The sequence below is a fragment of the Mya arenaria genome, chromosome 7, assembly GCF_026914265.1.
Source record: "Mya arenaria isolate MELC-2E11 chromosome 7, ASM2691426v1".
Classification (NCBI taxonomy): Eukaryota; Metazoa; Mollusca; class Bivalvia; order Myida; family Myidae; genus Mya; species Mya arenaria.
The window spans coordinates 11,525,557-11,541,159 of NC_069128.1; the positions used below are offsets into that span (position 1 = coordinate 11,525,557).

The window sequence follows — 15,603 nt, forward strand, 5'->3', positions numbered from 1 at the left end:
AAGTGGCACCGGACATTTTCCAGACCCAAGTGTGATAAACTGATTGTATTACAGGGAAGTTGTCGCGAAAAATCGATGTGAGACCGTGTGGAAATGTTCCAGTCTGATGCTCTAGCGATTGGTCATATCTAAGTGTCAATATCTAAGAAAAGTCCCTTTGGTACACGTAAACTCACGTATTGTTTTGTACTTGATCTAATGAATACATTGAAAACTTGAGGGACATGCCTAGTAGTCGAAAAAACACACACAAAAAACCCTGATAGATGCAATAAACTAGAAGCAAAAAAGAGAGACAAGGGGCATACACACCGACTACACAAAAACGAACTCCACAAATAAATTACACACACATTACACAATCAAATCAAAATCAGACCATCTTTAATATAACCATATTTGGCTTCTATGTTTATGGTTTTGAAATGCACTCAGTAAAACTGCTATAACTCGAACATGCGATAAATCGAGAATGCGGATTGGTCGAGGTCGTGGCTAAATTCCGTACTTTATTCCTTCTATTTTCATACACACTTAGGGAATACGTACATCCGGGCACGACCTTCCGGAAAACAACAAAGTTCAAAGCAATGAATCTTGCAATTAACTAATTAAGATTTCTTTCTCCAAAAGCGGACCAAGGGTCGGCGATTTGGTATTGTTCGAAATAAAAGATATGCAAATTGTATTGTATTTACATCAAAGGAAAATGTAAAATTGATTGCGAAAATAACAGGGAATATAATGTCTATTTTATCACCAATTAACTTGTCATTTTTTAGAGAAAATAATTATTGTCCAAAACAGTATAGATAAGCCCGAAGTGAAATCAATACTGTTTCTATGGGCGAGATATCGTATATCATTTATCAGCTCGGAAAAAACGTGCCGTTTAATAGAAACCACCCCCATAAAATCGCATGTTTTGACATTACAAGTCATCATTAAAAGGGCACGTTCATACTTCCTTCCGTTGGGTGGGTAATCAGACGTCAGAGATAAACCCAGAAAAAAGATTCCCCGACGCACTTTACAATGACAATTGATCAGTCAAATCAGTGTTTTTTTAATAACAAGTATTCCAATGTGAATAAGTTCAAAACAAAAAGAAATGTTACGTTATTCCTTCTTTACTCCTATTTGTAGAATTAAGAAAAGGTGATGGTTCATTCTAATCAACGCAATGCTAGTTACTTTTATATGTTGTGATGTTTCGTTGTCTTTAGTTTTTGTTTGTGATGTCTTCATTCGTGGTTGTGTTGTTTCGTTGTCTTTCCTTTTTGTTTGTGATGTCTTCAATTGTAGTCGTGTTGTTTCATTGTCTTTTGTTGTTGTTTGGGATGTCTTCATTTGTGGTCGTGTTGTTTCGTTGTCTTTCGTTGTTGTTTGCGATGTCTTCATTTGTGGTCGTGTTGTTTCATTGTCTTTTGTTGTTGTGTATGATGTCTTCATTTATGGTCGTGTTGTTTCGTTGTCTTTCGTTTTTATTTGTGATGTCTTCAATTGTTGTCGTGATGTTTCGCTGTCTTTCGTTGTTGTTTGTGATGTCTTTATTTGTGGTTGTGTTGTTTCGTTGTCTTTTGTTGTTGTTTGTGATGTCTTCATTTGTGGTCGTGTTGTTTCGTTGTCTTTCGTTGTTATTTGTGATGTCTTCGTTTGTGGTCGTGTTGTTTCGTTGTTATTTGTGATGTCAAGAAGCGGTAACACCATTTATTAGTCTGCATTATGTGTCCCGTTCAATGTCTTTTAAACCCTATCCGTATGTCCTTATAATATGCTTAATACGTGACTACTTGACTTGTCCCTGCAGTTTTCATTGTATTTAGTTACCAAAACGTTCACAACGTAAAAACCCTTGTTAAAGTGGCAAACACACTATCAGGGTAACACACTATCAGGGTAAGTCCATGATTTCGCTTAAGTTGTTACAGGTTTTTAAACTTCTGGGGAACCTTTTTGTTCTTTAGTCATTACAGTTTGTATATTTGTATGCAAATAAATATATTTTGTTCATCAAACGGGCACACTTGTTTGTAAGTCAGGGGTTATATTTCGTGCGTTGTTATAACTAATTAAAATATATTCATTTTATACCACAACATCTGGGGAATTCAAATATAACTTCAAACCACAATTTACTGTACAATGCAACTCCTTGTATTTTCAAAGCCAGGAAATATTTCGGATCGCATTTCCTTGTTTCTCTAGTATCAGTTTCCAATTCATATGCTTGCGTTCTAAATTGCAATCTAAAACGGTAATAAAAAATCAACGTTCGAGCAAAGTCCATTTCAAAAAGCCATCAATTTCCAGAGAAAATGGCGGCCATCAATGACAGCGTTTCAAAATAATAACCTGCAAGACTTTGGCATAGAAAAACAAACGAAGAGCCAATCGGAAATTAAATTGTCCCTATCGTCCTCCATCAGTGACTGGCGATCAGTTATATCTGAGAAATGAAAAATGTAGTTTTAAATCAATGCAATTCCGTTTAAGCTAATGCTCTCTGGCGTAGTTATCAAGTTTTTTGGAAGAAATGTGAATGCTTTAATTCTCATTAAGGCTTTCTATTTTAGCTCTTCTACATCCATAACTGTTTTAACCCTTAAGTGTCTTCCAATGCCTTAATGTGATTCTTTCACAAATAGCAACAAAACATGTACTGAAAGAATATCATATTTCAGTTTAAATTAGGGGATGAAAACGAATTACAAAATTGATATTCGAATTTTTGGTAATTCTTTCGATCTAATATTCGAATACCTAAAGTAATGTTGTAGGAGTTGCAATGAACTATCAGTATTCGCTAAATTAATAGCCGGGGCCTGTTAACCATTCTTTGTCGTAGGCGGTACCCGCGACAGACCGTAATTTTTCTCCAAATTAGCCTCTAAAATCTCCATTTTAAACTTTAAATACGTAGTGCATGTACATGTATTTATCCTAGAGTTTGCAAATTAAAAAGCATCACAACAACAAACACAACAAAGATCTATAAGACAGTGTTCATGTGTTCCATAAAAACAAACACTCCGAACCTAGCGCAAAAACTTATTCAAGCGTGGTTGACAAGTACATGTAGCAGTGTTTGAGTTTATGTAATAAGTTCGAGATTTAATGCAATATGTTTAACTAGGTATTCTTTGATAGTTTTGATATATGTTTGCATGAGGTTGGGTTCTCATTTACAACTCTGAACCCCCAGTTAACAACTGTTTCACTGACCGTTCCAAGACGGTAACCCTTAAATTTATAATTAAATAATTAAATATATATTGATGCATGTGCAGTTTGTCTTTCTTGTTCTGTGAAGGCGTGTGTCAACAAGGCCTTGGCATTGTGTCTTTAAACAGTTGAAAGAGTGACTACATAGGTGGTATACAATAGTGGTCTTTATTGGATCTAAGAACGATGTAGCTAATCGGATTGCGTGATATAAATAACGTACTTTTACAGTGAATGCAGGCCATGTATGGCCATAAGATTAAGACTTAAGTTGTATAATGAATACAACCAATGGGCATGTCCCAGTAGTTTCCATTGTCGTATTACAAGCAATAAGCATCAACGAATCCTTCAAGAATTTAATCTTTGGTTTTGTTAAGAATGTTTCGAGGCTTATCCCCATCAACTGCAATCACTTTCCGGTCAAAGAAATACGCTTAATCCTTTCTGCCATTCCTTGTCAGATCGCTGTCGGAGTGGGTCCACGTTATTTAATATAACTAGACTATTGAAGTCAGATAGCGTCGGACAATCAGGGATAAAACCCCTGGAGATTCTTAGCAAGGTGTCCACAAACAAAGAGGAGACATTATTTGATATGCACTAAATGGCAGTTCCTCTGTCTATGTTGTCTGTTATAGAAGGTGGATTACAGTGTATACATTTATAAAAATATTCGTAAGAACACGGGTGACATTGATCATGATTGTGTAAATATGAATTTCCACTGATGTGCCATTTAAATGTAATTGATGAAATTCATGTTTTATTAGTTAGCAGGTACAGTCATACTCGCTATATCGAAGTCGTTGTAACGTCGGGAAATACTTCGATATAACAAATATTCGATATAACCGATACAAAACATGTCTTACTAATCCAAAAACAGTTGAAAAACGTTCGACATAGCCGTAACATTGAGATAACAGAGTTCGACATAGCGAGTTTAAGTGAAGGTGTTTTACTAGCAATGGGTGTCACACGATCATTTCGGGATTTCATCTACCCTGTGTGTTTGTTTTAATGTTTTTATCACCACATTCTTTGAGAAAATATGTTTTGAAAAATTGTAAAAACATGCAAGATTTTGAAAAATAAGTTGTTTTAAGTGATATAATGAGTTGAAATTGAGATTGAGATTTGACTCGTGTATTTCCGTGATATTTAAGCCAGAATATATAAAGAGCAAACGAGACTCCACATTAATACATGTATAGGTAAGGAACAACAATTCCAAAGCTTATTCCATCGATTACAACCACCTCGTGGTCCAAGCAATGCGCTAAATCCTTTCTTCCCTCCATTCAATCGCTTTTGTAGTTTGTCCACGTTATTTCATATAACTGGACCATAGCAATCGGATTGCTTAGGGCAGGACAATCAGGGATAAAACCCTTGGAGAGTCATAGCAAGATGTTCGCAAACATTGCGGAAACATTATTTAATTTACAGTGAATGGCGATTTCTCCCTGTTGTCCGCAGAAAGAGTGAATACAGGGGTATTAATTGCAAAACGAGCCGACACATTCGGAACTCCTCGGCCATTTTCAATTGAAAACAACCTTGCATGTATGCCGGTACATCAGTAGAAGTAGATCTTAAACTTCTGAGTAATTATATAAATTAATTGCAGTGTTTTAACGTGTATTTTGAATATCTTTGTTTAATTTGATTAACAGTGAAGTGAATTATTGCAGAAATAAGCAAGAGTCCAAAGAGAAAAGTTATTAAGATTAACTGCTTAATTGAAATTACTACGCGATCTACCTTCAGCGTAGTTAAATGATTAGATTTCTGACATTGTAAACCGACTATATACAACAGATGTTGTTTTCGATGAAAAAAGGCCGAGGACTTCCGAAAGCAGCTGGCAGTTCGGTAGGTGCATGTTTTTGAGGGATGCTGGGGCAGAATAATCAAACGTTATAAAGCTAAACCAACTTTTTTCTGATCTATTATGGAGTGATCTACTTTCACGATCAGAGGGGATCACTGACGCCATTATAAAAAAATATTTGAAATGAAAGAACGTGATAATTACTTGAATGACGTCACGAAATTTTGATCATGATCACGTGATTTACGTTATGGCAGTTATAGCTGTACGGCGTGGGAAAATGGGAATTGGAATGTTAAAAATCATAATGAAATAGTCTTTAGCAACCCTCGAAATGCACTTTTACATATTTGAAGAAAACCCTAGCCATACAGAAAACGAGGTCAAAAGTTTCAGACAAAGTTTATACGCAAAAAATGTAGCATGATAGTAAAAAATAACTCACGTAAATGACACATTTCGTGACTGGAACAGTTTCCAAGAGCTGACAGTTGATTGCAGGCCAAAACGAGAACAATTGGTTTCACTAAATGTATATTTGACAGCAGTTTAGTTAGGTCAGTGTGCCTTTGTAAATGATAAATCGTTTTTTTTTTCGGTTAATACGTTTTGCCGGGGGTTCGCAGCAACTAATGTTTCTGGCAGTCGGGTCATTGTTCTCTTATGCGCAAGCCAAGCCAGTCTAGCTTTTGTTTAGTTGTTGTTGAGTTTATAAAGGTCTGCCAACGCCCTATAAGGGCCGCATTATTGCTTGACCCCGAGGTGTTTTGCCCCCACCGGTTGATGGGATACTCGCCAAAGGAGTAATTTTGTAACCAAAATGCCGCGAGGCCTGCGATGAATGACATCTAGAATGACCCAACAGACCAAAGCCAAACAGGTACCATCAAGAAACACGTAACCTCACCCGACAATGAACCTATTACACAAATCTTTCCAGAACCTACCAAAACCTTCTAGATTTTGATGTCGTTTGGTATATCAAGCATTAAACGCGTGAAATATCAAAAAATGGTTATTAGTAATAATTCGGGTAACTGTCTTTGCATGGTCAGTGAAGAAGTAAGAAATCCCTTGGGGTTAGAGTGATACTCGTTTTTAAAATCAATACATACACATGTATAACAAACATAAATGTTGAGTGATACACCTTTAACTACTTACTAACTAAATAATGCATTTATTGAAAATATAAATTACTGATAACAAGAGTGTAACCATGTATTTAATAACCGAAAACGTACTAATATTGAATGACTCCTGGGTCCTAAAAGATCGACTGTGATCAAGTAACGTTTCATAGGGTAGAAATACCGCGTTTTCTGCACCTTTCTTTCAAATTAAACATGGTATCCTTCATAAGAACCATTGTATTCGTTATGTATTCTTCATAACAATTGCTTTGCCTGTGGTACTGCTTATTTGGAAATAACAGTGCACCTTAAGACATCTGGAATACAGTGTGAAGCCAAGTAGCCTAAAATTTTCTCAAAACCCTGCAAACCGACCCCGGGACGGAAACATTTTACATTAAGCATATTTTATATTTTTTTGTTTGCAAAGGAACCATTTAGATGTTTTCTTATGGATCTGATGTTCTAGGAAGAAGTTTTTTTCTATGAGAGCTGTGCTCTAAAGAATGCTTAAATCTTGAAAATTAATATGCCTTTTAGGAGCAAGAGCTAATTAACAGCCTCTTTAGGCTCTTAACTATGCCTGCATAGAATATCTTAAGGAGGGTATTTTGTGTAAATCATTAACAGCAAAACGTGATAACCATTTGAAATGATATAATGCCCAAATCTGCTTTTTTGCAGAAGATACAGATGCCGTGTCTTTTCGCAGAACAAAAGCAATGATTTTAGGCAATTTCCTGCTACTAATTACAACTTGTTCTTCAAGTGCATACTCGATCAAGGATAATTAAAGTAAAAAAGAAAACTGGAGACCGATGTAGCATTAAAGCAATTTGAGAACTTTTTTTTGCAGAACAGTGGTTCTGTAGAGTTAAGGTCTCATTTATGACTTAATGTAGATGTACTACAACAAGCACTGATCTATACATTACATTTAAACGACGTTTATCCGAACGACGTTTATCCGAAATAATCGCTTTTTTGAAAAAAAATCGGCCCCGATTTTTATTCTTCTTTGTTTAAATAAAATTGTCATCAATATTCCGAAATTATCGCTTTTTTCAAAGTTAGAATCACGGCCCGAACCAGTAGTTCACACCTTTTATATCAATTTTTTTTTTCGAACACGGTCGCCTCACCATTTAAAGGTATATTTATATGGCTGTCAAAATCTCTTTTATAACAAGACCAGTAATTTTAAAATAACTATAAGCCACAGTGTATGGTGTCTAAGGAAAGCTGTATCTTTAAATGAACTATACACCTTCTATGAGTCAATATGCAAATTATTGTCTGGTATTACGATGATCTAAAGACTTCGAATCCATATATCTTTTGAAAATATATACCCACGCCGTGTGCACCTTCTCAACTTTTATCCGTGGTTGCACTTGGGTCGATTTCCATGGCATTGTGGCGATTCTGTATTTGACAGATCAACGTGGCACTCATACAAAACATTTCATATTGATATGCTCGCAGACACAAAGCCGTGACACGCATCTAAAACATGCCATAATTGTAATGCATATGAGCATCCACTACTAAACTATCTCGTCCTCTCCAAAGAGCCATATTTGTGATAAATGCAGAACGCCATTGCCGGAGCCATATGATAAAGTTTCGGTCTGGGATGCTGATGTTTTTTTATAAGTACAATGTTTATTTAGGGTGCGGAATCACGTGACTTTTGTTTTATTTAACTGATGCAATCCTTGGCCAAAATTTCAACTTTACGGATTTTTGTAGAACAATTCAACGCTGACATTTTGGCAAAGGATTTCACTCTTGTAGAAGCAAAAACAGCAAAATCTTTGATAGGCTAAGAAATGTAACCTTGGTTTTGTTATATGAACGTAACAACGTCTATTGGATGATCCAGAGGGACAGCTTCACGAAAGTTCTTTGTAAATTTGCATTATTTGAGTGTATATCCCCATATATAGAGGTGAATCGAACTTTCTACAGGCCGTTTTATAGTTATAATCAAAGTTGAGGATATTGTGTATTTTGAAATCTTGCCAACAGGGTCTAAGGAGAAGATTTTCAAATTTTTTCCTTGTGGTTGCCATGGTTCAACATGGAACCATTATATTTTGAGGCATCTGAAAGAGGGCCATCCGATGAACATTTCTGTGAAATTTGGTTGCAAGTAGCCTAGTGGTTTAGGAGGAGAAGTTGTTTGAAGGAAAATGTAGAAGACGGACTACGGACAATTGACGGTGAACAACGGAGAGTCCCCTATCACAACAGCTTACCATTGAAGGTAGACATACATTAAGGGAGCCACGAGTCGAGTTCGCCCCGGTTTTCAAATCCCGCAATGCAGAACATAAAAAACAGGACATACAGTCACATATGCTTTTGTGCCAGATGAGGCCAGCTCATAAAAGAAAACCAGATACAAAGTAATTTATTCTTGGAGCGGAAATATTAAATGGGGAGCAAATCAATTTTCATGTTCAGATTTATGAAAGAAAACTGTCAATGTGGTCGGCTGTTGGGGAACATCTGAAAGGATAATCGAAATACTTTGGCATGGGGGCTTGGTGTCCATTTTTTGTGTAAATTTAATAAGTATTTCATCATTTTCTCTTTTCATAAACTTCCTGACAGATTACCTCTAGAGACGTCATTTAATCATTATTCAAATTTTTAGAAAAAGGCATTTAAAATAACATAAGTTAAGTAGCCAAAAATAAACCTTCGCTTTTAAAATGGTACGTCGGAAGAAGCATACTAAGTTTGAAGTTGGTGTCGCATTTTGCCAATAAACGGTCAATATATAGATAAAGTAGATGTCTTAGTACATGTACTATTAATTCAGTGTTCATTTGTTATTATCCTAATACATGTGTTAATGGTGTTTTTTAACATCTGGGGTGGTATTAAATAAAAAAATAAGTTAATCTTATGGTGATACATAATTGACTTCATTCACTTTATTGGTCAGTTATTGATAACAAGTAATCCGATTAGCTACATCATTCTTAGATCCAATTAAGATCAATATTGAATACCAGGCGGTAAGTAAAACTACAAAAACCCCACTTGTTTATGAATTTCAGATCATGCAAGTGTAGCCGAGCAAGTATATATTCAACTTCAATGAAGTATCTATCCCCTATCGGCGGAAAAATCTGAAAATTTGATTGACACAATGAATTACCCAGCTCCCAACTTAAAGTAATTGAAAAGATATTGTGATCTGAGAGCAGGACTGACAAAATTGATGAAAACAATGAAATCTCCTCATAAAACCCCAAGCAATCAAATCGTGTCCAGCCAGACCAATCCTTTTACCGTTGGTACCCAGACATATAAAGTTCTTGTCAGAAGTTTGTAAAATTTACCCGCAGGATAATTAATTGTTTTTTAGATTGTTGGTCTGAAAGTAGTTACTAAGAAAGTCGATATTAATAGAACGTTGTCCGAGTTGTTTTTAAACACTGCCTCGTTTTTAATCAGCACAACTCAGCCATTTTCCTTCAAAACAACCTCGGCTGTATGTGGACGCTTTACAATGTCAGAAATCTGAACGCGTTTAACTACGCTGCAAGTAGATCGCGTAGTAATTTCAAGGAGTCCCATTACAGAATACACATCTGACTCTATGCTGCACCGTTATTGTTCAGTTAAAATGTCGTCTGTCTGGCCTTTAATAAAAAGTACAAACATAAACCAACTTTGTAGGCGTCGCCGCCATGTTGAGTTTATATTAATGTTCCGGCATATATCCTTGGCTTGTCGTATGACGAATATGACGGAGTTGTTCCGATTGCCTTGTTTTATGAACTACTGAACACATCAATAAAACAAATCTGATTGTCATTCGCTGGTAAAATTTTATCATATTTTGTTTTGCATTATGTGTTGAGTTTCATTCATAATTAGTGATATGTGTATCTATAAAATTCTTTTTCTGTATGACATATATGACCGAGTTGCTCCGGTTGCCTTGTTTTATGAACTACTGAACACATCAATAGAACCAATTTGATTGTCATTCGCTGAGAGTATTTTTAATGTTTTGTTTTGCTTTAGCCGATATTTTCTTTCATAATTGTAGTGATATGTATCTATAAACTTGATTTTTTAAAATCCCCCTAGCATTTTAATTCGTTCAAATCTCTAGTAGTTCTATCTTTCAATTTTTAATGTCATTAACAACTGGAAATTTTTCTATACTGTGTGTGTGAACTCGTCTTTACACGTATATCGTCTTAAACCCCAGAGGTACGATTGAACGCTACAGGATGTTACTAAAGCTGCCATAACTGTTAATTAAGAACCAATCCGAGCCAGCGCCACAGTTGGCGCTCCATCTAACCGTGAGCTTTGCACGAGAACCTCGGGGAAACGCAAGAAGCGCGGGAAATGGACACCCCCTGTGGGCATAATTTCCGGTGTTTATTGTCGAGCGTCTCCTTATCTGTAGACGAATATTAACTAACAAACTATCAGTTTCTGTGAAAAATATATTTAAGGAGAGGGATTCTAAGAAACTTCGACATAAACTACATCCACTGTAAAAAAAACTATCAAATTAGCGGTTTGATTTAGACTGTTTATTGGAAAAAAATGGAGCAATTTCAAGACCCCCCACGCCCCCTCCCCCGTCTATCATTTGACTAGGCTGAATTATATTTCTCTAAAAGGATGACTTTTCGTCGGATCTGATCCTTTGTCCGCCAGTCTGACAGGTGAAGTTTGAAATGAAATGCATGTACCTTTATATATGCCTTCAATTAATTTATAGAAATTTATCAGTGACATGTATATAACATATCTTTCACTGTTTGGAAATTTAAGTCCTCTTGCAAACGTCAGTGCGCACAGGACTGGGTCACAATTTTAAAGATGTCATTTCCGAAATGACGTAACATTCGCATTAAATTTAGTGCGTTTTCCTGAAGAACAATATATACAAATATCTGTCCTTTTATCGGCTTATAACAAAAAGAAAAAAATCTCAGAGTGCAAGATTGCAATATATTTGTCCTCGTGAACATCAAAAGTGAATATGATATTTGGTTTTCTTCGGTGAAAGATATCATGCTCTTTCACTGACACAAATAATCACCCTCTTTATCAATCCTTCTCTTTATCCTTTGATTGGCAAATATGTGCATTTTTATTTGTATGCTAACAAATAAAAAAAACGACCGAAAACACTATTCAATTGTTTCTGGTTTTGAAATTCAGATTCTACTTACACAAACTAAATTACGAACAACCTTTTGTCATCAAAAGCAAGGACGGGATAAGAAATAACAGTCTTAATAATATGTCCAATAAAGGGATCGCTCATGGTTTGTAAGATGAACTTTTTTATTACGAAATTAAGTGTGGCAAATCATTAGGAGTGTTAAAACTAAGATACTGACAGCTGGAACCCTTCAGCAAATGTTGTTATTGGCTCAAATATCGTCTTTGAAGACAACAATTTTCAATCGCGTTATTAATGGCATTGAGCGATTTCATTGTTGCGTGATTGGTTGATTGGCATTATCACGTGATGTTATCGACGTATTCTAAAAAGGTCAAAATATCCCTTGATTGTTCTTTAAGGTCCTAATAGATAAGGCGTCGCATTTCTAACTTGTTCTTGAATTTACCGGCGTCAGATCGCACACCACTAGAACCAAAATGTTTCATTTATTCTTAAATTGTTTGTTTGTTTTTTCTGCAAATTTCTATGTCACAAACTAAAACAATGAGGAAATAATTGTTTTCAGATGCATTATAGGGAAAACTTATGTTTGGTCCCAAAACATGAGCAACTCCCTTTAAACATCTAAAAGGAATTCAATAACTAAGGATTAAAGATGTAGTTGAAAGAAAGAAAAAAAACAAAAACATTTGTAATTATGTTCATAGCTGAATTTTCCTAGAACTCAAGTCTTATCTTTGTCTTTATGGGGAATAGACCAAAATAATAAATTTTAATGTCATGTCATTAAAGAGTGGGAAAGGTTCTTGTGTATTTTGAGAAATCTTTATTGCGCGTGTTGTCTACATTTAAACGTTTCTAGTTAAATTTAAACTTAATTTATTTTACAATGATTGCACAGAAAGGTATATTTACTTACACTACGTCACTATTGCTAGCACGATGAAGCGCGAGAGTGTGGTCTTGTGATGTCAGGGAAACCAGTGTACCCGGAGGACACCCACTTGTCGGGCTTGGTTACCACAAACCAAACTGGTTTTAGAATACAACCTACATTTTACGCCAATGAAATTGCAGAAAGGCAACCATTAAGTAGTAGACTTAATCATTAAGAATTTCAACTTTCGCGCTTGTTAAAAAGTCCGCCTACTGCCAATCATTCGATACACACTCCATGCATCAGATTTTGCGTTGACAATGTATCAGCCAATGGGGTTGTATTCTAAGTCAGTTATATGACATAAAGTGAATTCTTAATAATTGAGAATTAACTTCATGTCATGTAACTATTACTCAAAACTTATATAACTATAATTGAGTTCCCGTTTGTTTTAATTCAGAATAAGACATTGCTTATCCTCTATAATTACGATAACTCAGCGTCGTTCGAAAAGTTTCTTTTTATCTCAACTCTCAGTGTTCAGCCAACAAGGGACCCGAAGGGTTTAAATTCCACGTTTTCGTGTTCAGTAGTATAATATTAAAATAGTAATGCATGCCAATCTATTTACAGAGACGTATTTTTATTTTGTGTTTGTCAGTGATAATTATTCTCCAGCGACGTGGTCATAGATGGCATATAAATGCATAAAGTAAATAAATGGTTTTGAATTTCTGGTAATTGTTACTATTATTAACGGGTTCCGAGAAATAAACGTTTCCGCGGTGCGGATTTTACAAATCAATATATTTCGACACCTCCATCCTTATTGTTACACATCACAATAACAGTATTTATTTTATTTTACCCGAATGTTGACAATCTATTTTGGTAGAATGCAATATTTATTTTATTATACCGAACAAAATTACAAATAGTCCTTTCAACATTAGACAACTTTCAACTTTAATCAATTTATTATGTAAGTATTTCGGTTACAATTGATAGAAGTCTTAAAATGTAACAAAGACACTATTGATATACAACAAAATGACATTGACAAAGTTTGGAAAAGTTGCAAACACCGAAACAACACATTTTAATAAGCGTTTTCCACCTCAGACTTGGGAAACTCCAAATGTATATTTTTAGACGCGCGTGCTATGTGACAGTATTATGTCAACTGATCAGAACCGTAGTATCAGTTTGAGGCAGTATGAAATTGCTCATGTATGCAAATTTAACCCCGAAAGTCACGTGATGTATTATTATATGAAATTCTCCATGATGTCTATTTGCGAATATAAAATGAGCAGGTCACGTGTGGTATAATAATATGAAATTGCCCACGATGTGTGTTTAAGAATTTGAAATGAGCAGGTCACGTGAGGTATAATTATATGAAATTGTCCCTGATGGGTATATGACAATTTAACACGGCAAGGATCCATAAAATCAACACTATTACCAATCACTGGATGACATGTCAAGCTTTTTTATGTATTGGATATGTTAAATAAAAAATAAACCAAAAATAAGTGTAATAAAGAAACATACTTACAAGCCATGGTGGTGATGGTGAAATCCGTGCGTCATTGTGACCTTGACCTTTAAATTTCACCTTGAACTGCGTGATGCAAGCGTTTGACCTTACAAGACACCAATGTTTATTTCAAGGCATCACTTTTATTGTTTGCACTGTTTCTTAAACAATTACTGCCTTGGTTCGCCATTTTCAAAAGTGGAAGCTTAACTTAATTGTACCTTTACTATGTCAATGTGTTTATTCATCTTTAGCACCATGTTATTTTAACCGGTATGTTTATTTCAGGAGACAACTCCTTAAATTGTCAATGAGTTTAATCTGTTTTCAGCTAATGAACAGAAATGTTTTATGCCTAGGCGAAACATACACTTTCAATACCAAAACGTACCTTTCGTAGAGACTGGTTTTAGTCCACTTTCAATAACACTTTGTAAACCTGAATTTCCAAATGGCAATACTAAATTAAGAAGTTGGAAAAATCCTTTGAAATTCCCATATATGTCCAAAAATGTAGTCATACGTTTTTATCAACGCCATTGATTCAGAGTCAAAAGAACCATGAGCGCAAGAGGCTAGAAATCAGGAAATATAAGGATAATTTCTCCCAAGAAAATCACTTCCCCCATTCCCCCAGCAGACTCTCTCTTGGAGCAAGCGCGTCTACGCCTGTTTCTAGATTATATAAACAACTTAGATATTGTTATTATATTGTTATAGAGAAAATTTATAAAACCTGCAATACAGATTTCTGAATATTAATGAAAGATGATGCAGTAGAATGGAGCAGTTCCTAGGAAGATTTTGACATATTGGAAAATGTTATAATCACTACCTGAGCGCAAGATTTATATTTCTCAACTAAGTATTGCAGTTGTTTTTTTTCTTTAAAAAGGGTTTTTAAAAAACTAATTTCCAAAACCGGAATCCGTGTTTTTGCTATTGTTTTTTATTACAACATGTTCGATTTTCCCTCATAACAATTTTGCCTAATCGATTAAAACTGCTTGTTTTCTTGAGAAATCTATTGAAAACTGCTGTTCCTTAAGAAAATATAAAAGCTGACGCGTGTCTTAAAATGGCAAAATAATAGACATGACATTTTGACACCCGCAATGCTTCAATCGAGCGACTATAAATCAAAGCATTATCTTGATTAAATAATTTGTAAATGAAAATATGCAGACGTGGGAGGACAGTGGGTTCTATATGTTTGTATATTAAATGTCTTTTCAAGCTGTTTTGCTTTCTTCCGAGCTTCTATAGTCCGGGCTTCTTGGGAATATTGAAAATAATGAAGTTTCGTTTATTCACAAATATGATCGAAGAGGAAAATGAAAATAACTGACCTTTGAATTGTTTTAAAATGTGTGTCTTGTTTGTTTGTGATTTTGATAAAAGAAATAAATATGTTTTTTTATGGGTTTGAATTAAAGACATGTATAAGGATTAAATTATTATCTATACCTTATTTCAAATGTGTAACTTTATTTAATATAATTTTGCTTATTTTAAGGCATAAACAAAATGATCGAAATTAGAACAAGATTTATAGCAGGAAATTGCTACCAGTTAAGGCAATGTTAAACAGTTCTAATCAATATAAAGGCATATTACCAGTTCTAGAGCCTAATAACTAATTTAGCTTTTTTCCTGTGGAAGTCTTTATAAAGCAGTGATAAATCCGCGCTGAAGAAGAACATCCCCAGATCAATTTTCATATTGCTATAGAAAATACTGAATACCGGCATTCAACTATTGATTAAGCCAAAGAAAAACATGACATTAAACGTTGGAAATAAAGCGCCG

General features: G+C 34.9%; 1 protein-coding gene across 3 annotated transcripts in view; it reads right to left on the bottom strand.

Annotated features, from left to right (window-relative positions):
• The window catches only part of LOC128239889 (innexin unc-9-like), a 109,767-nt gene that overhangs the window by 35,828 nt on the left and 58,336 nt on the right, over positions 1 to 15,603 (bottom strand). Inside the window, exon 1 of one of the 3 annotated variants that reach the window (XM_052956334.1) lies at positions 13,813 to 14,134. The exons of the other annotated variants lie outside the window; for them this stretch is intronic. Coding sequence (XP_052812294.1) covers positions 13,813 to 13,847 — 35 coding nt within the window. The 5' untranslated portion in view covers positions 13,848 to 14,134. Of the gene's footprint in view, positions 1 to 13,812; positions 14,135 to 15,603 lie in introns of those variants that run through there. 3 annotated transcript variants of the gene reach the window in all.